This window comes from Sceloporus occidentalis, unplaced genomic scaffold (genome assembly GCF_023333645.1).
Source record: "Sceloporus occidentalis isolate IW3139 unplaced genomic scaffold, rSceOcc1.0.p SCAF_69, whole genome shotgun sequence".
Classification (NCBI taxonomy): domain Eukaryota; kingdom Metazoa; phylum Chordata; class Lepidosauria; order Squamata; family Phrynosomatidae; genus Sceloporus; species Sceloporus occidentalis.
The window spans coordinates 1,382,668-1,407,839 of record NW_028317049.1 but is presented as its reverse complement, the minus strand read 5'-3'; the positions used below and the strand labels follow the sequence as shown (position 1 = coordinate 1,407,839).

Sequence of the window (25,172 nt, the reverse complement as noted above, 5' to 3'; positions counted from 1 at the left end):
GCTAGGACACAGTTTGAAGCTGTACAATAACCTGCAAGGGCTGGAGAAGTGAAAGCAGAATGAGGAATTTAGTCCGTAGGACACTATAAAAGCATCAGGTGTACTTATATAGAGAGAAAGATACTGGAAAATGGCATTTTACTTGATCTCAAAAAGAATATATCCTGGAATTTATAGGAAGAAATGAAAATCAAAGGTGAAAGAAGCATCAGAATATGACAGATCTTCTAAACAGTGGAAAGTGAACTAATTTAAAAAGCTGTTGTTTTTATTCTCATGCTTCTGCTGTTGTTGATGAAGATCAGGATGAGGATCATGATCTCAACATATTTATTATGGGTTTGCACTGAATTCAAGTGAATCCCATATCCCAAGGCAAATTTGACAATTCCACAAGAGAGCACAGCAAATAGCTGAAACCAGAGAGGAAAGAATCCCTTGGAAGACACTAGTGAGAGTTGGTCACATTTTAAAGTAGATCTCCTCTGGGCTTTAGTCCAAACTTTAAAGGAGCTACCCAAATTGTCCAACCATTTCCCTAAAATTGGCTTAGAACATTGGATAGTTCCTTTGCAGTCCAAATTAAACCTGGAGTAGTATCTTTCTCTATAGAAAAGTACACCTGGAGAGAACTACTGCCAGAAACCCTGGAACAGATTGCTACAGTTCACTAAGCTAGTTTTCCTAATAATCAAAGAACACTTTTTTCATAAGTATTCTTAATGAAGTCCACACACTCCATCAAGGGTGAAGCAGGCAAAGTTTGCAAGTTCTTACTGCATTTTACAATAAGAATTTTAAATTTCTGGTTTCCCAGTCTAAATCCTGGACATGGACTTAAATTATTCTGTATATCTCATGATGAACAGTGACTTCAAAAGCTTGTTATGACTTTTGAGACCCCACCATGAAATAAAGAGACCAGACATGTAAACTGGATGCATAAAAATGGGCCATTTATTATACCTGAAGCCTATTTAACAAGAACTATTGACTTTAACTCTTGATTAAGGACCCTGGCCTCAATTCATGGGGTGCCTTAAATTGGCAAGCCACTTTGTTTGGGTGTGGACTAAAGCTAGTTACTCTGGCCTGTTACAGACTGCCAAAATAAAGCTGCTTCGGGTCTCTTTGGAAGTATGCTGTTTAAATTATGCATGCATTCTAAGAATCTGGAAGCTGCACCAAAGCTGCACTCCAGTGCTTAGGAATGGAGTGTGGCTTTGGTGCGACCTCCGGACTTGTAAGACCCATGCATCATTTAAACAGCATACCTCCAAAGAGACCCGAAGCAGCTTTATTTTGGCAGTCTGTAACAGGCCATAGTATCATTTTATTCAAAGCTTGGAAGTAATATTCTTGAATTACAGCTCCCAGAATCCCCGTGCCAACACAACCAATGCCCATTCTGGCCTGGGAATTTGCATATTGTGGTCCCCAAAGTAAACTGTTTCAAGGTGAATCTACATAGCTATTCTTTCTCAAGTTTCCTATAGAAGGCAAATTATATTTCAGAAAGAAAGTGTAGCCTGAATTAAATGCTAAAGATACAGAAGACTGCAATGCTTTGCTTACTAATCTTATTCTCCTTTCTCCCTCACGGGAAGGTATCAAGATCAATATTTTAGAGGGAGGAATATATAAAGCAAGAAAAGATACACACACTACAGAAAGGCAGATACTGTCTGTAGGCCAGCACTGAGTGAAATAAAAGACTATAATCTTTAGTTTCATTAAACATTTCATCCAGTCAAGTGAGAGATGGTAATGAGCAATAACATCTTTTTAAACTGGGCCTGATACAACATGCTTGCTCTGTTTACTCATTCATGGGGTTGTAAGAAGAGCAAGTGCAATGATGGAAGCCAAAGAGAAACATGGATATTGAACTCCATTCACTTTTTGTACATACTCTTGTAAACACAAAAAGATGTGCTGCCTCATATAAAATCACTGTTTTGGAACAATGAATTCCAAATTACAGAACCTTTAACTATCATCACCAGTACAAATCATGACTAGCAGCACATAGCATTGAAGGACAATTGAAAGGAAACTCGAGTTATAGATTTCCCAAGTTTTAGGGTATGTGTAAATAAGAGAACATTTACAAGCACTGGCACGGACCATACTGTGGGGTTATTTCCCCCCTTTGAGTGGAAGTAGAAACCACAATTATGAATTATCTCAATTTCCCCTTACCCCCTTTCTCCTGCATCTCCTTGTGCTTGCCTAAATCTCCTCCTGGGGCCCGGAAGACTCTTGACCAGGGTGTGTTATGGTAGAGAGAGCACCAAATCATAAAGGAAGCTGGAGGAAAGCATCCCATCCCTTAAATAATAATAATAATAATAATAATAATAATAATAAAGTTTATTTCTATTTCCCGCCTCTCCCAATGGATCAAAATGGGATTACAAGCATAAAATCATAGCAACATCTAGATAAATGAAAGGAGGAACATCTTGACCAAATAGCTGTTTTCAGGTAGTTCTAATAAATAAGGCAGTTGTATCTGGAAGGAACAGATTAATCTCTGCCAGAAGATAAGTGTGGAATCACCAAGAAAATTGTATCTTAGATATTAAGACAAAAGAGCCAGTGTAGTGTAGTGGTTTGAGCATTGGACTACAACTCTTGAGACCAGGTTTGATTCTTTGTTGGCCGTGGAAACCAACTGGGTGACCTTGGCCAAGTCACACTCTCACAGCCCCAGGAAACCCCATGATGGGCTTGCCTTAGGGTCACCATAATATTGGAAATGACTTTAAAGCACACAGCAACAACAATTATAAGGCAGATACTTATACATTAATGAAGAACAGGAGGAGTGTCATCAAAAGAGGACACAGATTTGACTATAATTGCCATATTTCATTATATGGAGAGAGACACATTTAGAACACAGTACTTCTCACCACAGGACCTAATAATAATAATAATAATAATAATAGGATTTATTGATATGCCACCCAATCACTGGGAATCCGGGTGGCATATAAATAAATAAATATGACCTGTGTACCTGGTCAATTTATAATCCTGATGCTGTCTTCAAATAGAGGATCATCTTCTGCATAGTAGAAGTACATGGCTTCCCTGGAAGAAACAGAAAAATAATAATGATTAAATATTATTTAATACTGAAACTTCTAAAAATTACAAATGCTGTGTATTAACTATTGCAAAATAAACTGTTACCTGATGTTTTATTGAATCATTTCCTGTATTGCTATGTCCTCCCTCCAGTCCATCTCCCCTGATCCAGGCCTCGGAGGTAGAGAAGAACTGTTGGCCCTCATCCCCTTCCCCTTCTCCTTTTGTGTCGTGTCTTTTTAGATTGTAAGCCTTAGGGCAGGGAACCGTCCAATTAAAAAGATTGTATGTACAGCGCTGTGTAAATTTACAGCACTTTATAAATAAAGGTTAATAATAATAATAATAATAATGTTTGTTTTAAACTACTTTTAAGATGCTTTGGATTCCATGCTGGGAGAAAAGCAGTATATAAGTTAAATAAAGCATTCAATAAATAGATGTTGTTTGTCTCTAACCTATATTAACACTAGTGATTCATTGGGTCATGCTGTCTGGGACTGAGAGAAGCTGCTGCCAGTATCTGGTGGGCGTCATATCACCAACCACCGTAACAAGGATGACACCAAAAACTACAACCCAGAAACAGTTTTTCTTCTTCAAAAGGTGTAGATGACAAGAAAAGGTTCCTCTCATGCAAGTAAAACCAGGGAGATTATCACACTGGGTTCTGAGACCGTTCTCATCACGTGTTGAGAACGGAACGCATTTGAGTATACCGCACGTAAGTGTTCCAATCGGGTTCTCAGAACGTTTAAATGTGTTCCAAATGTGTTCCAGGAGGGTACAGATATGAATGTGTTCCCAGAGAGCTGAAACGTGATGAGAACGTTCCAACAGAGGTGTGTGCGATATTCTTATCTGTTCTCAAATCCGTTCTCTCATTCCTCCGTCTCCTGATTGGCTGAAAGAATGACAGGCAGGGAGGGAGGCAGGCAGGCGAGCGACTGCAGTCAGGGAAGGTGTGTGTGTGTGAGGGGGGAAAGAAGGAGGGAGGGAAGGGAGGAAAGTTGGGACAAGTGAGAGAAGAGGAAAGAAGGGAAAGAGAGAGAAAGAGAGAGGGAAACAGGGGGGCCAGAGCAGAGAGCAAGAGGGAGAGGGTCTGGCTGCTTCTGCGGGGGCCTCTAGTGTCATGTCCAGCGGGGCTCCTGTGCTGGAAGCCTGCAGGAGGCAAGGATGGCAGGGATGCCCAGGACCTTCTCCTCCTTCCCTCCAGGAAGGAACCCACAAAAGCTCCTCTGTTTGGAGCAACACACAAAAGCAAGCAAACAACTCCCAGAATTCCATAGCAAAGAGCCAGACAAGAATTAAAGCGGGGAGGGAAGCTCACAACCTGAAGGCACACATTACATGCACACACACAGGAGGAAATGGGATGACAGCAGAGGACTCTTCTTTTCTAACCGGTTTAAAGAGCTGCAATGGCTGCAGGGGCTCTCCCCTTGGTCCAGTCCCCTCCCTTTCCCTCCGCTTGAAGGGACCTCCGTGGAGCTCCCTTAAAGCCCAGGCTGCCAAGGAGGGGACTCTGCCCTTGGCCCATCAAGTTACATAAGTTTTATCCTATTTTCTTCAAACATATGCCAGCATATGAAGCCCCAGCGTTTTATAGGGGCTTGCCTTCCTTCCCTCCCAAGAGAATCCTCGGACTCCCTTCGGAGGGAAGACAAGCTGGGGAGGGGGGCTTGCCTTCCTTCCCTCCCAAGGGAATCTTCGGAGGGAAGACTTCTCAGTGAGGCTGAGAAGCACTCTCCCGGCCAGAGTCCCTAGGCTTACTGAAATCCCCCACCTCCCTTCCCCATAGAAATCAATCCAAAAACTGAGTTTAAAAGGAGCAGAGGCGAGCCCTTTGGGTCTCCATCTGGGAGAGATTTTAACCTCCGTTTTTGGATTGATTTCTATGGGGAAAGAGGGGAGAGGGAGAGATGGCAGGACATCCCCATAGCCAAGCAAGCTCTGCCTCCTCAGATGAAGACCCATAGGGCTCACTGCTCTTTAAGCTCCGTTTTTGGATTGATTTCTATGGGGAAAGAGGGGAGAGGGAGAGATGGCAGGACATCCCCATAGCCAAGCAAGCTCTGCCTCCTCAGATGAAGACCCATAGGGCTCACTGCTCTTTAAGCTCCGTTTTTGGATTGATTTCTATGGGGAAAGAGGGGAGAGGGAGAGATGGCAGGGCATCCCCATAGCCAAGCAACCTCTGCCTCCTCAGATGAAGACCCATAGGGCTCTCTGCTTTTTAAGCTCCGTTTTTGGTTTGATTTCTATGGGGAAAGAGGAGAAAGGGAGAGATGGCAGGACATCCCCATAGCCAAGCAACCTCTGCCTCCTCAGATGAAGACCCATAGGGCTCTCTGCTCTTTAAGCTCCGTTTTTGGATTGATTTCTATGGGGAAAGAGGGGAGAGGGAGAGATGGCAGGACATCCCCATAGCCAAGCAACCTCTGCCTCCTCAGATGAAGACCCATAGGGCTCTCTGCTCTTTAAGCTCCATTTTTGGATTGATTTCTATGGGGAAAGAGGGGAGAGGGAGAGATGGCAGGACATCCCCATAGCCAAGCAACCTCTGCCTCCTCAGATGAAGACCCATAGGGCTCTCTGCTCTTTTTTAACCTCCGTTTTTGGATTGATTTCTATGAGGAAAGAGGGGAGAGGGAGAGATGGCAGGACATCCCCATAGCCAAGCAAGCTCTGCCTCCTCAGATGAAGACCCATAAGGGCTCTCTGCTCTTTTTAACCTCCGTTTTTGGATTGATTTCTATGGGGAAAGAGGGGAGAGGGAGAGATGGCAGGACATCCCCATAGCCAAGCAAGCTCTGCCTCCTCAGATGAAGACCCATAAGGGCTCTCTGCTCTTTTTAACCTCCGTTTTTGGATTGATTTCTATGTGGAAAGAGGGGAGAGGGAGAGATGGCAGGACATCCCCATAGCCAAGCAAGCTCTGCCTCCTCAGATGAAGACCCATAAGGGCTCTCTGCTCTTTTTTAACCTCCGTTTTTGGATTGATTTCTATGGGGAAAGAGGGGAGAGGGAGAGATGGCAGGACATCCTCATAGCCAAGCAAGCTCTGCCTCCTCAGATGAAGACCCATAAGGGCTCTCTGCTCTTTTTTAACCTCCGTTTTTGGATTGATTTCTATGGGGAAAGAGGGGAGAGGGAGAGATGGCAGGACATCCTCATAGCCAAGCAAGCTCTGCCTCCTCAGATGAAGACCCATAAGGGCTCTCTGCTCTTTTTTAACCTCCGTTTTTGGATTGATTTCTATGGGGAAAGAGGGGAGAGGGAGAGATGGCAGGACATCCCCATAGCCAAGCAAGCTCTGCCTCCTCAGATGAAGACCCATAGGGCTCACTGCTCTTTAAGCTCCGTTTTTGGATTGATTTCTATGGGGAAAAGGGGAGAGGGAGAGATGGCAGGACATCCCCATAGCCAAGCAAGCTCTGCCTCCTCAGATGAAGACCCATAAGGGCTCTCTGCTCTTTTTTAACCTCTGTTTTTGGATTGATTTCTATGTGGAAAGAGGGGAGAGGGAGAGATGGCAGGACATCCCCATAGCCAAGCAAGCTCTGCCTCCTCAGATGAAGACCCATAAGGGCTCTCTGCTCTTTTTTAACCTCCGTTTTTGGATTGATTCCTATGGGGAAGGGAGGTGAGGGATTTCAGTAAGCCAAGCCTCCCTTTTTCCTCTTTCCTGGGAGCAGCGCCTCTCCCGAGCCGTCCAACCTCTGAGTGGCGACGTCATCAGAACACAGCCCACAAAACGTAATACAGCAAACCGTTCTGAGAACGGTTTCGCTGTGCGGTAAAATGCAGTTCTGATCACGTTCTGATCACGTTCTAGTTTACTAATGCAGTAATATCTGTTCCAGGAACGTTCTCATCACGTGATGATAGGAACGTTCTCAGAACCCAGTGCGATAATCTCCCAGGTTTCATATTTCATCGATGAAGCTAAATTTGCCTCATAATCTGATAATAGTCATAGCATTGTCAACCTGACATATACAGTGCTCCCTCCCCCCCCACACACACATTTGCAGCTTTGACTTTTGTGGACTTGATTATGCATAAATTTGATTAATATGTTATCTCTAGAAACCTCTAGGTTATCCAGTGCCACTCTATGGTCAATGTGCACCAGAAATCAACCTGAAGGGCCTAGAGATTCTTAGAGATCACACTTTTCTGGGCATTTTAGGTCCTCCAGCACAATTCTGTGGTTAACTTCCAGTGGATGTTGACCATAAAGTTGATCTGGAGGACCTAGGGATTCCTACAGATGTGTTCCCTCTGGTTTAAAAAAAGGGGGAGGGGGTTAATTTATGCTTTTTTCCACTATCATGGGAGTCCTGCACCTTTATTCTCAGCAAATGTAGCAGACCCACCTTACAGCCCTCCCCCCTCTTTCTTTGTACAATGTTATTCTTAAAGCCATTATTTTAAAAACTGAAACTGATCTGTTCTTGCTCAGTGGATAATTAAAATTGATAGCTGATAGAGAAAATTTTGTCTATTTGCAAAAGGTCAGATTCTTCTTCAGTGTCAATGTGAATGAACCAAGCATGTATTTTCTGTTTAGATATTAGCATATGGTTACTGTCAAATTTAAGAAAAATTACTAGTGTTACTTTAGTAAGAGTATTTTAAAAAAAACTTGCCAGGCTTTTCTTGCTGTCAGCACACTACAGAATGCTCAGCCCTTGCATAAAAGAGCAATACTGATTTGGATAGGATTTTAATGCATCAACCCTGTTGCTGCTCCATACAGCCAGAATCTGTTCTTAACCCCTTCCTATATTGAATATTTAGTCTTGAAGCAATTCTAGCCTGCAATGTAAAAGGACTGAAGACCTACCACATGGATATTAACTGCAGCCAAATGGATCTTGCTCCTTTTCTGTAACTGCAGACTGGCAGAATTGTAATTACATCTTTTCAAAAATCCACTAGAACTGTGTGCACTTGAACTCTGAAATTCGTCATGAAATCTGTGAGCAGAGAAGTGCAGGAAGGGAAGACCATTTCCCTGAATTTATCCTGGGAAAGGAATGGTTCTTCAGTAATTTCACAGAGAACACCATTAGCAACAGCAGTTGTATAATTTATTTTGTTACTAAAGATATATTGTTTTTTGTGGGTTTTTCATGTTCTAGTGGCCATGTTCTAGAAGATTTTCTTCCTGATGTTTCGCCAGCATCTGTGGCTGACATCTTCAAATTTTTTTGGGAAGCCCCATTACTTCCTATAGGGCTTCAGCATACTCTGATTTCCCCTTTCGTGGAGGGAATCCAGAATGGATCCCTGCATAAGGGGAGGGTGCACTGTATATCATCCTAGAAACCATGTGGCTAGTTTATCACCAAGGCTTGTGTGTGTGTGTACATTTAATAATTCTGTCTTTAACATGGGTTCCAGAAAAGGTGTACATTTAAGCAATTTTCAGAGACAAATAAGGGAAGAATAGCAAACTGTCTCTTTACAAGAGAGTGGTTTTGCCCCAAAGTTATTCCAAATTATTTTTGAAATATTATCCTTAATTTCTTTACTGGCATTTGTACTTTATTATTAATTTGTCATGGATGCTTATAAAGTGCCAAGTTCAGATTAAATTGAAAGGCATGATATAAATCCATGGGAGGTTCAGCTGGCCCCCTCTCTTTCCACTAGCAAACAAATATAGGCATGTTACAGACCGCCTAAAAGCGGCGGTCTGCCGGTGCTGCTGGTTGCTCCGCGAGGGAGCCGCCGCAGCAGCCAAACCGTGCAGCTCCCGCGTGGAGCAAAAAAGAAGCCCCAAAATGGCGCTTCTTCCTGCAGCACGGTTATGATGCCGCGAGGCGCCAATGGCGCACTCGCGACATCATAAGTGCCGCATGACGTGCGGACGCTATGCATCCCGAACGTAATAATGGCAGCGCCTGTGTGTATAGGGCACTGCCATTATTACACCCCCGTCACGTGCTAGGGGTGAAGCCGGTGTGGACGCTAGTTCCCTGGCCAACCCCTAGCACATGATGGGGGCGCCTCAAGAGCCCATCTGTAACAGGCCATAGTTTTATTCAGGTACGCCTTTGGGATATTAGCTCATGAGGACAAAGAATGTCTTAAAGTGTTGTGCTTTGGCTTTTTCTCCTTATTATGTTTTAAATGTATATTAAATAGCTTTAACTATGTGCTTTTAAGAGGCCAGCCTTACTATGTTTAAGTCTCTTAGACCTAAGATGTTGTTTTTGTCGCTATAGTGATTCTAATCAAAGGGCTTTCAGATTTGTTCAGAAGTGTTTTTGCATCCTTCTGAGGCTGAGAGTATGTGACTTGCCTAAGGTCCCTTACTGGGCTTCCACTGCTGAGTGGAGGTTTGGACCCTGATGTCCATTGCATAGTCCAAAGCTCAAACCACTATAGCACACTGGGTCTAGACTGGCAGCTAAATCCTTGGCTGTTTATCTTCCTAATGTTTACATTCAGAGCAGCTAGGCTGTTTTAACTTCTCATTTCCTATAGCCCTTCAAAGATGCAATGAGCTTGCCAATGAGTTCCTAAGATAAATCATACCTCTAGCTTTCCAGTCACAGCGACTACTTAACCTGTGGCTCTGTTTAGCCATTTATCTACTTCTTTCTCTTGCTTATCCTTCAGTGTTGACCTCAGAATTTGCTATACTTGTGAGGAAAATGATGCACTCAAGTCCAATTCTAAAATAACAGCTTTCTATTGCAATCAGCTTCACTCATAATTTTAGGTTATTCTGATTTCAAAGATAAGACAGTGCATGCTGCTCTGCTGTTTTCTTCAGCAAACTCTTCTTATTTCATTGTGGTTAGCTATAATTTCCAGGGAAAAATTCTTGTGAATATTAACCCCTTTCTAGATTGTTAACACTTATTTCTATCTCTGTATTTCTTTCTGGGTATCCTGTTCAAATGCTAAATTCTTCTGACAGTCCTATGGTATTCCCTTTTGTTCTTTTTTGTACTATCATGCTAGATTGCTTGGTTTACAGCAATAGAAACACTACAATTGTTTCCTGTTTATCATTTTAAAACAACAGCAACAACAACAACAACAAATGGAGTTCTACATTTTTATTTCCTTAGATACCTTTTTCTTTCCACTCTTATAGCTGGCAGATATTCTGTCTTGGGGACTTGCTTACATTAGACTGCACCTGTGGGTTTTGTACTCTGCTAGCATGCTCCACTAGCACAGTCATATATCTACCTCATAAATCATCCACCTCCGTTTCAAGTGCTTCTGTTTTGCCATATTTAGCTTTGTCTGCAGAAGAGAAAAACATTCATCAGATGAAAGGCCAAACTACACAAGACATGCATACCTTCCAATATTTCACAAGTAAAAACTGGGACACATATGGCCAAGCAACATCAGATTATGGTCAAAAGGGTGTGGCCAGGCAACAAGAAGAAGAAAAATTAATATTTTTGTGGTTTTTCAACAGAGAACCTTTGGAATATGCACACTGAGTTCCAGGAAGACTAGGTGGGGAAAAGAGATCAGTCTGTTTATATCCATGTACCTAGGAGTCAGTCCCACTTAATTCACTGGAGCATTTTAAAGGACAGTAAACCTAAATGTTAGGGCAATCTGAATAATCCTTTTGTTGTTTGTTTGTTTGTTTTTTGGCACAGTATTATACCTGTCAAAAGTTCTCAACCTCTTGAGAAAATTGCCAGCTTTCTTCTTATTTCTTTCATATTCTTAAATTAGTGCCCTGTTGTTCAGAGGCAGAGGATCTTAATTAAGTATTTAGTTTCCATCTGTAGCCAAGGGTCCTTTTAGGGGAATTTTATTGTTATTGTTATTAGCTCAAATATTGCAAGAGGAGGGCCTGCTACGACGGCCCTTGCAGAATCGTCTCCCGATATGTATACGGAGCAGACCAGGGGATTTGACCAATAAATGGAGCTGAGACAGACTTCTAGAATTAATAACCAATTTATTTATTTATAAGGGGAAATAACACATACGATTCACTAGCATACACACACACATATAAGGCTCAGGAAAAGCATAGGTGAGCATGGAATAGGATTTTAGGCATCACTGGGGTGATACGTACCAGAATGTAGACTCCCTCCAGGAATCCAAATGGAATATGATGAGGATGGCATGGGGCTCAGCCATGGAATGACTGGCCAGGAGCCAGGAGCCAGGTCAGGGTTCAAGGGGACAGAGCTTCCCCCTGAAATCCAGACTGGCCTCACATGGATGCTTCGGGCAGCAAACAGCCTCCCATCTGCCACAGGCTTCCATTTAACACAGCTAGCCAGATTATGCATGTCTCCTGCACACAGAGATATGCTAGAAGCAGCAGTAATGTTTAGGGACCTTTTGTCCAGAGATATGTACTCTTGGATGGGAGCAATCGTGATGCTATTGTGGCCAGGAAAAGCGTCTGAAGATTTATACTATGAACAGAAACAAAAAACAAATGAGGACCCTGAGACATACTTTGCCAGAGTGAAGCTACTTACAAAAATAGCCTTCAGTTTTGAGGAAGGGGACAAGACAGATAGGTTTATTTATGCCTCATATAGGGGACTCCATCCCAAGAGCAAGGAATATATTGACCACCAAGTTAAAGAACTGTATGCAAACCGAGATACCTATCTCCTGGAGTTGAGGTGTCTCACCGAGATGTTCCGTGTGAAGGCAGCAAAAAGGCAAGAAAAGGCCCTAGCTCAAAAAAGGGAGAACAAAAAGAAAAGTAGGGTGAGTGCCCCAAGAGAATGCTTTTCAGGTCCACCTAGAAACCCCACTCAGCCTGCTCCCACTCCTCAAAGGGAGATGGCAACATCAGATGGTGCAAATCTTCCCAGCGTACAGCCCCCAGAAACCCCCCAAGGACCCCATTCCCCTCATTCCCAAGGGACTGACACCAGCAGTTGTCCTGCAAACCTCCGGCAGACAACCCCTCATTGCCCACGTAAAAAGGAAAATGTCCCTCTTCCTTCTAGAAACACTTCTGCTGCAGTTCGGACTACAGTCCACAAGCAGAAAGGTCACAGGCAGGCCCCACATGGGCACCCAGGGGCCAGAAGAGTCAAAACCCCAGAAAGTAGGACATGGACTCCCTCCCAAAATCCCAAGACTTGGAAACCTTTCCAGACAGGCATGCCAGAGAAAGGAAACCCTAGAGGTCATTCATCCCATCCCCGCGGTCCATATTGGAATGGCACTGGGAGATGTGTTCCCCCAAGGAGGCACAAGCCCAGCTCCGTGGAAGAAACAGCAGGAATGGGTGACACTGTTTCAGCCCAGTTCCTTGACCAAGAGGTGAGCCACACTGTCTCAGCCTCAGTTCCCCCATCCTCAACCACATGGCAAGGAAGAAAGGCCCCAGAAAATGGCTTTCGAAAGGGAATCTTAGAGACTGCCCTTTGAGGAACATAGCACTCTGCAGGAACTCCAGGCATGTGCAGAGAACTTTGGTAAATGTTGAGATTTTAGAAAACAGGGAGTTTTCTTTTTCTCTTCTATAAAGTCTATAGTTTGCCTAATGCCACAGCCTCATGGAAAATTTGGCTGCTAGAAGCCAAGAAAACCGAATCATGGGCAAAGGAAGTTGCAAAGCCCATCATCCTGGTTAGCTTAGAACTCAAATTCAGTTAATGGCCAATTGCCTTTGTTTCCCCTTTTGTGACTTATACCACTCTGGTGTGAGTGGAGGGCTTGTCAACCAGGAAAGGTGGCTTATCTGTGTAAAATTTGCAACACCATGTATGAGAAGGCTTGGAGGGAAAAGACTTCCCTCCCCCTCTTCTTTTCCTGCTCTGCAAATTAGTGATTGAGAAATGCCTCATTGTTTTCTGTTTGCTTACACTCTGCATGTGCTCAGATGCAATGCAGGACAGAAAGCTCAGAGTTGTAGGCTCAGGTTGTTTACAACGACCCCCTGTTCCATGGAACTAGTTTGGATTTTTAAAAAAATCCATTGCGGGTGTGGCTTTAAGCCCATTCCCCCTTGTGTTTGTTCTTTATAGGTCTCTTTTTGAGTTTCTTGGTATAGCTTGGTATAGTTAGGATTGTCATTCTGTGTGTTTTAAGGTTGTGAGATATTCTTGTTGTGTTAGTATTGGTGTTCTGACTCTACTTTTGGCAAGAACACACAATCAGTCTCTTCTTTAGTGTAGGTTTATGCTATTAGGATTTTGTCTTTTGGATAAAGGCAAGTAGTCTATGTTATTGTGCCCCTCCAGTTCTTAGGAACACATGGTTGGGACCCAGAGTGTGTCTCTGCTGCCATGTGCTCAGGGCTTCATAAGTTTTAAGCTGTAGTTTCCTGTTTCAGTTTTTTCTGCTCTCTTTACATGCTAAGAGGCCTCCTGCCGCCCAACAACCCCATCTTCTCTTTTGTTATTCTTGCATTGTTCAAGAGAGCTATTCCTTTGTCTTGTCTTCAGTAATCAGTACTGTGTGTAAAGTTTTTGTAGACCTTCTGCTCAGCCAAAAGTTTTCTTTTGCTCTTGTAAGTCTGATCTGGTCATCTTCCATGAGTCTTGTCCTACATCCTCCTTCCCGAGAGTAGGACTCAACAGAGTTACACTGTCTCAGCCCCAAACCAAAGTTTTGGTCTTTCCCCCCAGGTGTTTTTAGCTGATTTGGTGTGCCTTTCTTCAGCTCCCCCTCTTCTAGTGAGTACAACAGGCTTTCAGACTGTAATTTGGATGTTACTTGGGTAGACTATAGATCTCTTCTGTAATTATGTAAAGGGACAGGGCTTTCTAGTTTTTTTCTCTTGACCCAAATTTGGGCTACTTTTGTTGTTTTGGTTGTGATAAGAAAACATAGCATTTTGTGAAATAAATCTGGTACTTAGGTATTTGAAAAACTAGACTTTCCATAGTCAGGCTGCTCGATCAGGAAAAGGGAGCCCCATTTGTCTCCCTTGCCTTAATTCGCATAGATTTGGCTGACACAGCAGGGTCAGGCATTGTAAAGTTGTTTGTTTGTTTGCTTGTTTGCTTGACTGCCTGGGATTCAGGAGTTTGAAGGCAACTTCCTCTTGGTCTATTCTAAATGTCTTTGTTTTTCTGTTAAGTAGTTATAAAGAGCCTCAGGTCAGCATAGTCTATCTGGGAAAAATATCTTAACTGCTGACTCTCAACCAAGGTATTTCCATACATAAATTGGTATTTGTGTTTGTTTAATTGTTTGAGATTTGGGAGTGTGAAGAAACTCCTTCCACTCTGTCCATTTTCAGAGCCATGGAATTCATAGGTGAGCCTCACTGACTAAGCAGTCTACCTTTTTTGTCCTCCACAATTTATGTAGGACAGCACATCCACTGTTTAATTTGAGGTGTGTTCATACCATTTTGGTCTCACAAGTGCCTCCTGTTGCTTCTGCTTTTCTCTTTACATGCTCAGAGACTATGCACTCTAAGCATGCTCAGGAATCCTTTTCTCCTAGGAATTGGGCAGGATAGATTTCCTCATAGTTACTCTGTTCTTTGTTCTTTGCTGTGAGTGTTGCCAATGATGCCACACAGCGCCTCCTAAGGTTTTACTTTGCTCTCTGCACATGATCAGAGACTAGGATCATGCTTCAAATTTACCCAGTTTTCGGAGAACTGAGTGATTTCTTCCACAAAGTGGTGGCATATTTTTATGTGTGTTGTTTTGTTTTCATTTTGTTCTGCAACTTTGAGACTGGAGAGTGGAAGTCATACTCTCTCAGCCCAAAAATTAGCTGTGCCTTCTCATTTTTGTTATTGTTTTGTTTTATTTTTGCTGTTAGCCCCACACATTCCAATGCAACACCTTTGTTTTGGATTCCACCCATTTTTGGCTAGCAGAGTTTTGGTCTTTTGATTGGTCTTTTAAGGCTGCTTCCCATACAGTATTTTGGTAACAGCAGGCCTAGTGGTCAAATCGCCTGGCTGCATGAATTTGGAGTTATTTTCTAGTCACATTACTTTCCAGTGGTACAGTTGTTGTTTTTGCTTTTTCTTTTGCCTTTTCCATTTTTGCCGGTCAGCAAGCCCAATGGTTAGATATTTTTGCCAAAGTTAAAACTTCCTCCACGGCTGCTCCAGTTTATTTTCATTTTTTTAAAATACACCCATGGCTGGACTACTCTGTTCAAATGGTGCAAGTATACCCAGGCATTGGGATCCAAAAATGAATAATTTGGCTATTTTGGATGTAGTTTTTGCTAAAAGTTGGACCAAATTTACACATCTTCACAGCAGCCTTGGTCAAGCTTGGAAATTGACCACAACCAAACAGTGCATTGCCTTACAAACCCCTTGGTTTTCCTTTATTAATGTTGTGTGTTTCTGTACTCTGCATGTGTATGCCAGTCCTATCCCTGGCCTCTATTTACTATCTGTCTGCCTATTTAAGTGCCGGACAGTGGCCTCACTGAACTTCTCTGCCACTGCTTTAAATGTTGACCTCTTCCGCATCCTTTACCTATCAGGATTGGCTCCAGCGGGGAGCCAGGGAAAAATTCCTATCTTTTTCAGTAATTCCCATGGCACATAGATATAATTTGGAGGTCCTATCCTTTTCTTACAAAACTCCTGTAGCAAAGCCAGCCTGGTCTCTGCGGGAGGCCAGGGGGGGAGAGAAGAAACTGTCCTCTTCATCCTCCAAGGCAGATAAAAAAAAAATCTCTCTTTTACACTCCTATTTTGAAGCTGACCTGCTCTGTCGGGAGCAAGGGGGGGGAGTCTGTCTTCCTTCACCCCCACTGCATGTAAAATTCTATCCTGTCCTTGCTCTGTTCTCCTATATCCTCATGGGGAAGGTAAGCCCCAACATTCCTTTCCAAAAGCCGGACCAGACCCCACAGATGTCATTCCATCGATGCCATGATACAGGACTCTCCAAGCTGTTTCCCAGCCTTCCTGATGTTCCCCGCTCCAGGGTTGAGACTCTTTTGCCTGCATCCTTCCTGTGATGTCCTCCATCCCCTGCTGCCATGGACATCCTCCAAAGGCTACACAACCGGTGTCCTCGCACCTCTGCTCCTGTTCCAGATGGTCCTCCATGGCCCTACCTACATCCAGATGCCTTTCTTATTGCTGTCTGTCCCGATGACAAGCTCCACAGACCTATCGCTGTTAGCTTTCATCACTGTTTTCCAAAAGCTCATTGCCTGCATTCAAGTGTTCCACATGTGGAACTACTCACCACAGGACTTAAACTGCCATCTCATGGACATTAGCCCACTTCACCATGACAAATGCCCACATACAGGATCTATGGCTCATCCTTTCGCCATATGGACATTGGCTGCAAAGAAATTGTTTCTTACAGGACAGCTATACCTTATGCCCGCATTCTCCACCAATTTGTAGCCAAGGGTCCTTTTAGGGGAATTTTATTGTTATTGTTATTAGCTCAAATATTGCAAGAGGAGGGCCTGCTACGACGGCCCTTGCAGAATCGTCTCCCGATATGTATACGGAGCAGACCAGGGGATTTGACCAATAAATGGAGCTGAGACAGACTTCTAGAATTAATAACCAATTTATTTATTTATAAGGGGAAATAACACATACGATTCACTAGCATACACACACACATATAAGGCTCAGGAAAAGCATAGGTGAGCATGGAATAGGATTTTAGGCATCACTGGGGTGATACGTACCAGAATGTAGACTCCCTCCAGGAATCCAAATGGAATATGATGAGGATGGCATGGGGCTCAGCCATGGAATGACTGGCCAGGAGCCAGGAGCCAGGTCAGGGTTCAAGGGGACAGAGCTTCCCCCTGAAATCCAGACTGGCCCAGTGAACAGGCAAATCTGACGATATTTATAGGCAAAATCTTGCTTCTGGCAAAGGTGCTTGATGGTGAGAACAAAGGTGTTGAATTACTTGCTTTTCACCTGGATGTCCCTGTCTGATTGTCTTAGTGGTCTTAAGCTGCTCGGACAACAGACCTGAGGAGGGGGTAAGAGCCTCAGGCAAGGCAAACATTTGCTCTTCCTGGTCATATGATAATCCTCTTATGCGACTCTCTAGATATGATGATGTGGGTACCCCTCAGGGGTGTGGTACATGTCCTTGTGCCTTGCTGGCAATGGTGGACAGAGTTCATCTAGGGGTCATTAAGGGTTATCATTTATACCAAAATTTATATGAAGCAGCATGGGTAACATTCCCCCCCCCTCGGAAATTACGAGGACTCACAGGTGGGTGGGGATGAGTATTTTCCGAATTAATCTTTGCCATAGAAATTTTGGTGTGAGAATATTGGAGAGGGCATCCTATTAAGGGAAGTATCACACTGGTGATGCACAGGGGAAGCCATACATACACCATACATACCAAAGATTATTACCAAAGTCAAAAGTGGGGGTGAAAAAGGGGCACATGAAACATAAGCAACAGAAAAAGCCTTCAATAGGCCAAGAGAAAAGCAATGAGCAATCAATATGCAGTATGAAAAAGCAACAACCAGTGGAAATGAGTCCAGTGACTGAAAAGAGCAAATGAATGTGACATGAGTCCAAACAGTTGGTGGTTTGTATATGGGATGACAGAGTCCATGTTAGTTTTTGTCCAGCGGGAGCCAGATGGCTCAGTATGGATATGAGAATGCGGGCATAAGGTATAGCTGTCCTGTAAGAAACAATTTCTTTGCAGCCAATGTCCATATGGCGAAAGGATGAGCCATAGATCCTGTATGTGGGCATTTGTCATGGTGAAGTGGGCTAATGTCCATGAGATGGCAGTTTAAGTCCTGTGGTGAGTAGTTCCACATGTGGAACACTTGAATGCAGGCAATGAGCTTTTGGAAAACAGTGATGAAAGCTAACAGCGATAGGTCTGTGGAGCTTGTCATCGGGACAGACAGCAATAAGAAAGGCATCTGGATGTAGGTAGGGCCATGGAGGACCATCTGGAACAGGAGCAGAGGTGCGAGGACACCGGTTGTGTAGCCTTTGGAGGATGTCCATGGCAGCAGGGGATGGAGGACATCACAGGAAGGATGCAGGCAAAAGAGTCTCAACCCTGGAGCGGGGAACATCAGGAAGGCTGGGAAACAGCTTGGAGAGTCCTGTATCATGGCATCGATGGAATGACATCTGTGGGGTCTGGTCCGGCTTTTGGAAAGGAATGTTGGGGCTTACCTTCCCCATGAGGATATAGGAGAACAGAGCAAGGACAGGATAGAATTTTACATGCAGTGGGGGTGAAGGAAGACAGACTCCCCCCCCTTGCTCCCGACAGAGCAGGTCAGCTTCAAAATAGGAGTGTAAAAGAGAGATTTTTTTTTATCTGCCTTGGAGGATGAAGAGGACAGTTTCTTCTCTCCCCCCCTGGCCTCCCGCAGAGACCAGGCTGGCTTTGCTACAGGAGTTTTGTAAGAAAAGGATAGGACCTCCAAATTATATCTATGTGCCATGGGAATTACTGAAAAAGATAGGAATTTTTCCCTGGCTCCCCGCTGGAGCCAATCCTGATAGGTAAAGGATGCGGAAGAGGTCAACATTTAAAGCAGTGGCAGAGAAGTTCAGTGAGGCCACTGTCCGGCACTTAAATAGGCAGACAGATAGTAAATAGAGGCCAGGGATAGGACTGGCATACACATGCAGAGTACAGAAACACACAACATTAATAAAGGAAAACCAAGGGGTTTGTAAGGCAATGCACTGTTTGGTTGTGGTCAATTTCCAAGCTTGACCAAGGCTGCTGTGAAGATGTGTAAATTTGGTCCAACTTTTAGCAAAAACTACATCCAAAATAGCCAAATTATTCATTTTTGGATCCCAATGCCTGGGTATACTTGCACCATTTGAACAGAGTAGTCCAGCCATGGGTGTATTTTAAAAAAATGAAAATAAACTGGAGCAGCCGTGGAGGAAGTTTTAACTTTGGCAAAAATATCTAACCATTGGGCTTGCTGACCGGCAAAAATGGAAAAGGCAAAAGAAAAAGCAAAAACAACAACTGTACCACTGGAAAGTAATGTGACTAGAAAATAACTCCAAATTCATGCAGCCAGGCGATTTGACCACTAGGCCTGCTGTTACCAAAATACTGTATGGGAAGCAGCCTTAAAAGACCAATCAAAAGACCAAAACTCTGCTAGCCAAAAATGGGTGGAATCCAAAACAAAGGTGTTGCATTGGAATGTGTGGGGCTAACAGCAAAAATAAAACAAAACAATAACAAAAATGAGAAGGCACAGCTAATTTTTGGGCTGAGAGAGTATGACTTCCACTCTCCAGTCTCAAAGTTGCAGAACAAAATGAAAACAAAACAACACACATAAAAATATGCCACCACTTTGTGGAAGAAATCACTCAGTTCTCCGAAAACTGGGTAAATTTGAAGCATGATCCTAGTCTCTGATCATGTGCAGAGAGCAAAGTAAAACCTTAGGAGGCGCTGTGTGGCATCATTGGCAACACTCACAGCAAAGAACAAAGAACAGAGTAACTATGAGGAAATCTATCCTGCCCAATTCCTAGGAGAAAAGGATTCCTGAGCATGCTTAGAGTGCATAGTCTCTGAGCATGTAAAGAGAAAAGCAGAAGCAACAGGAGGCACTTGTGAGACCAAAATGGTATGAACACACCTCAAATTAAACAGTGGATGTGCTGTCCTACATAAATTGTGGAGGACAAAAAAGGTAGACTGCTTAGTCAGTGAGGCTCACCTATGAATTCCATGGCTCTGAAAATGGACAGAGTGGAAGGAGTTTCTTCACACTCCCAAATCTCAAACAATTAAACAAACACAAATACCAATTTATGTATGGAAATACCTTGGTTGAGAGTCAGCAGTTAAGATATTTTTCCCAGATAGACTATGCTGACCTGAGGCTCTTTATAACTACTTAACAGAAAAACAAAGACATTTAGAATAGACCAAGAGGAAGTTGCCTTCAAACTCCTGAATCCCAGGCAGTCAAGCAAACAAGCAAACAAACAAACAACTTTACAATGCCTGACCCTGCTGTGTCAGCCAAATCTATGCGAATTAAGGCAAGGGAGACAAATGGGGCTCCCTTTTCCTGATCGAGCAGCCTGACTATGGAAAGTCTAGTTTTTCAAATACCTAAGTACCAGATTTATTTCACAAAATGCTATGTTTTCTTATCACAACCAAAACAACAAAAGTAGCCCAAATTTGGGTCAAGAGAAAAAAACTAGAAAGCCCTGTCCCTTTACATAATTACAGAAGAGATCTATAGTCTACCCAAGTAACATCCAAATTACAGTCTGAAAGCCTGTTGTACTCACTAGAAGAGGGGGAGCTGAAGAAAGGCACACCAAATCAGCTAAAAACACCTGGGGGGAAAGACCAAAACTTTGGTTTGGGGCTGAGACAGTGTAACTCTGTTGAGTCCTACTCTCGGGAAGGAGGATGTAGGACAAGACTCATGGAAGATGACCAGATCAGACTTACAAGAGCAAAAGAAAACTTTTGGCTGAGCAGAAGGTCTACAAAAACTTTACACACAGTACTGATTACTGAAGACAAGACAAAGGAATAGCTCTCTTGAACAATGCAAGAATAACAAAAGAGAAGATGGGGTTGTTGGGCGGCAGGAGGCCTCTTAGCATGTAAAGAGAGCAGAAAAAACTGAAACAGGAAACTACAGCTTAAAACTTATGAAGCCCTGAGCACATGGCAGCAGAGACACACTCTGGGTCCCAACCATGTGTTCCTAAGAACTGGAGGGGCACAATAACATAGACTACTTGCCTTTATCCAAAAGACAAAATCCTAATAGCATAAACCTACACTAAAGAAGAGACTGATTGTGTGTTCTTGCCAAAAGTAGAGTCAGAACACCAATACTAACACAACAAGAATATCTCACAACCTTAAAACACACAGAATGACAATCCTAACTATACCAAGCTATACCAAGAAACTCAAAAAGAGACCTATAAAGAACAAACACAAGGGGGAATGGGCTTAAAGCCACACCCGCAATGGATTTTTTTAAAAATCCAAACTAGTTCCATGGAACAGGGGGTCGTTGTAAACAACCTGAGCCTACAACTCTGAGCTTTCTGTCCTGCATTGCATCTGAGCACATGCAGAGTGTAAGCAAACAGAAAACAATGAGGCATTTCTCAATCACTAATTTGCAGAGCAGGAAAAGAAGAGGGGGAGGGAAGTCTTTTCCCTCCAAGCCTTCTCATACATGGTGTTGCAAATTTTACACAGATAAGCCACCTTTCCTGGTTGACAAGCCCTCCACTCACACCAGAGTGGTATAAGTCACAAAAGGGGAAACAAAGGCAATTGGCCATTAACTGAATTTGAGTTCTAAGCTAACCAGGATGATGGGCTTTGCAACTTCCTTTGCCCATGATTCGGTTTTCTTGGCTTCTAGCAGCCAAATTTTCCATGAGGCTGTGGCATTAGGCAAACTATAGACTTTATAGAAGAGAAAAAGAAAACTCCCTGTTTTCTAAAATCTCAACATTTACCAAAGTTCTCTGCACATGCCTGGAGTTCCTGCAGAGTGCTATGTTCCTCAAAGGGCAGTCTCTAAGATTCCCTTTCGAAAGCCATTTTCTGGGGCCTTTCTTCCTTGCCATGTGGTTGAGGATGGGGGAACTGAGGCTGAGACAGTGTGGCTCACCTCTTGGTCAAGGAACTGGGCTGAAACAGTGTCACCCATTCCTGCTGTTTCTTCCACGGAGCTGGGCTTGTGCCTCCTTGGGGGAACACATCTCCCAGTGCCATTCCAATATGGACCGCGGGGATGGGATGAATGACCTCTAGGGTTTCCTTTCTCTGGCATGCCTGTCTGGAAAGGTTTCCAAGTCTTGGGATTTTGGGAGGGAGTCCATGTCCTACTTTCTGGGGTTTTGACTCTTCTGGCCCCTGGGTGCCCATGTGGGGCCTGCCTGTGACCTTTCTGCTTGTGGACTGTAGTCCGAACTGCAGCAGAAGTGTTTCTAGAAGGAAGAGGGACATTTTCCTTTTTACGTGGGCAATGAGGGGTTGTCTGCCGGAGGTTTGCAGGACAACTGCTGGTGTCAGTCCCTTGGGAATGAGGGGAATGGGGTCCTTGGGGGGTTTCTGGGGGCTGTACGCTGGGAAGATTTGCACCATCTGATGTTGCCATCTCCCTTTGAGGAGTGGGAGCAGGCTGAGTGGGGTTTCTAGGTGGACCTGAAAAGCATTCTCTTGGGGCACTCACCCTACTTTTCTTTTTGTTCTCCCTTTTTTGAGCTAGGGCCTTTTCTTGCCTTTTTGCTGCCTTCACACGGAACATCTCGGTGAGACACCTCAACTCCAGGAGATAGGTATCTCGGTTTGCATACAGTTCTTTAACTTGGTGGTCAATATATTCCTTGCTCTTGGGATGGAGTCCCCTATATGAGGCATAAATAAACCTATCTGTCTTGTCCCCTTCCTCAAAACTGAAGGCTATTTTTGTAAGTAGCTTCACTCTGGCAAAGTATGTCTCAGGGTCCTCATTTGTTTTTTGTTTCTGTTCATAGTATAAATCTTCAGACGCTTTTCCTGGCCACAATAGCATCACGATTGCTCCCATCCAAGAGTACATATCTCTGGACAAAAGGTCCCTAAACATTACTGCTGCTTCTAGCATATCTCTGTGTGCAGGAGACATGCATAATCTGGCTAGCTGTGTTAAATGGAAGCCTGTGGCAGATGGGAGGCTGTTTGCTGCCCGAAGCATCCATGTGAGGCTAGTCTCTTGATTCAGGGGGCCCAACAATTCTGCCATCACACAAGCTTCTGTGATGGGGAAAAGGGATGGTTCTTGCTTAGAGGCTATTTCCAATTTCTGGATCCTAGCTGCCAGAGTGGAATTTTCCTCTCTGAGGAGGTTGACTTGGGCTATCAATTCTCTAATTTTCTTCTCCATTTTAGTGGTGGGGTCCTTGGGATATCTCTGTGTCTTGACCTCCGGTGGGAGGACAATGAGCTGGGAACTGGCTGTTGCAAAATTGCAAAATCTCCTCTGTGTGGTGGGCTAAGGGTTTTGACCCAATTTTAGCCCAAATTGGTGGGGACCTTAAGAGGTTTCTCCACTGCAGAGCTTGGGTTAAAACCACTTGCTCAAAACTGCAAGACCCTTAAGGGGCGTCTTGCTATTTTTCTCCTCTTTTTGCTAAGGGGGAAGTTCAAAGCCAGGCAACCTCTAGGGTTCTGACTTTTGGGGTCCTTCTTCTATACTATGCTATTCTACGGATGGTATGTCCATGTTGAATCCTAGGCTGGGAGAGGTTATGGAACCGGGGCCTCTTTTCCCACCTAAACCTGGTGCAACTCTCTGTCCTACAGTGAGCTGCTGTCCTGGGATCCTCCCTGAGGACTCCACAGAACTCCTAAATGTAACTCTGGGTCAGGGACGCCGCCCAATTCACGCGAGGGCCCGGCGCTCCTGCAGGTAGCGACTTAGGGGTGATCCTCCGTTTAGACCCGGTCAGAAGTCAGTTCAGCCCTGCCTCACTTTCACTGGGGAGTTCGGACGCTGTAGCTCCACTCCGGCGTGGCCTGGCTAACAACCCAAACTTTGGCCCCCAGCTAGACTCCTGCCTGAGTTTTCCTTTCCTGGGACCTCCCTGAGGCTCCCACAAATGGCACTCCTTGGAGCTGCCTTTCCCTCCCTTGACCCCGGGTTTTGGCCTTCGGACCAGGACGTCTCCCTCCTTTGCCTACCTCACCCGTTCAAGGGGGATTTGTGACTGTGATTTTTTGGGTTATGTTTTATGGGACCTTTTTTTCCTCTGGCTGTTTTGGGATAACACAATGGAAAGGGATCTGTTTGTTCCCAACCCACAATACTGTAGCTTTAGTGGTGACAGGCTGAGGTTAAAACCAATGCAGCCAGATGGGGTGTCCCTTAAAAGGCACACTAAAAAGAAAGCTCTGGGTTTTAAAACCACTTAGCTGGATGGGCTGTGACCTTTAAGAGGTACACACCTGGGGGAAGCTAGGAGTTAAGACTCACTGGCTTCAAACCAAACATGCCAAGACCTTAAGGGTTCCTTGGCTCACCATTTTAAAACAGGCTCTTCCATGCGAGGGATGCCTCAACCTGGAGGTTTGCTTGGGACTCCTTTTTGCACTGCAGCCCAAATGCCTGGATTTGGCTGCAGTGGTTCCTTGCACTAACTTTTAACTGTAAGCTTGGGTTCTGGAGTGGGAAAGTTTTCAGGATGCCTAATAACTTTTTCCAACCCACGGATAGAGAAAACAAAAATAGGGCGTCGGGAGCCTACTCCGACAAACACGCCCAAGGGTGATTAGGGCCCACCACTGGATGGCGTACCAGAGCCAATGAGCAGAACATCCAGCCAAAGAAATGAAATGGGATCAGCCAACCCAAGATAGCCCTTTGCCCTTATGGCCAAACATACAAGAACACATACACACACCTCCCTATTTATTTCTGTCTGCAGCGGCCTTTTTGGAATCCCTGTTCTCTCTACGTTCCGAGATCTAGACAGCCCAAGTGATCAGTTTGGAAAGTCCAGATTTCGGGGGAGAGTTCTATGCCCAAGCTTTCTCCACCAATTTGTAGCCAAGGGTCCGTTTAGGGGAATTTTATTATTATTGTTATTAGCTTGAATATTGCAAGAGGGGGCTGGCTACAAGAGCCCACCGAGATCGTCTCCCGATATGTATACGGAGTAGACCAGGGCCTCCCAATAACTGAAGCTGAGACAGATTTCTAGAATTAATAACCAATTTATTTATAAGGGGAAAAACACATGCAATTCACTAGCATACACACACACATACAAGGCTCAGGAAAAGCATAGGTTAGCATAGAATAGGATTTTAGGCATCACTGGGGTGATACGTACCAGAATGTAGACTCCCTCCAGGAATCCAAATGGAATATGATGAGGATGGCATGAGGCTCAGCCATGGAATGACTGGCCAGGAGCCAGGAGCCAGGAGCCAGGAGCCAGGTCAGGGTTCAAAGGGACAGAGCTTCCCCCTGAAATCCAGACTGGCCCAGTGAACAGGCAAATCTGACGATATTTATAGGCAAAATCTTGCTTCTGGCAAAGGTGCTTGATGGTGAGAACAAAGGTGTTGAATTACTTGCTTTTCACCTGGATGTCCCTGTCTGATTGTCTTAGTGGT

General features: G+C 44.1%; 1 protein-coding gene across 1 annotated transcript in view; it reads right to left on the bottom strand.

Moving 5' to 3' along the window:
• LOC149286380 (uncharacterized) overlaps window positions 1-25,172 on the bottom strand; it is a gene marked incomplete at its 5' end in the record, with an annotated part of 67,103 nt that overhangs the window by 28,439 nt on the left and 13,492 nt on the right. The window contains one exon of the mRNA XM_089494185.1: window positions 9,556-9,566. Within this exon, the coding sequence (XP_089350311.1) occupies window positions 9,556-9,566 (11 nt within the window). The remainder of the gene's footprint in view (window positions 1-9,555; window positions 9,567-25,172) is intronic.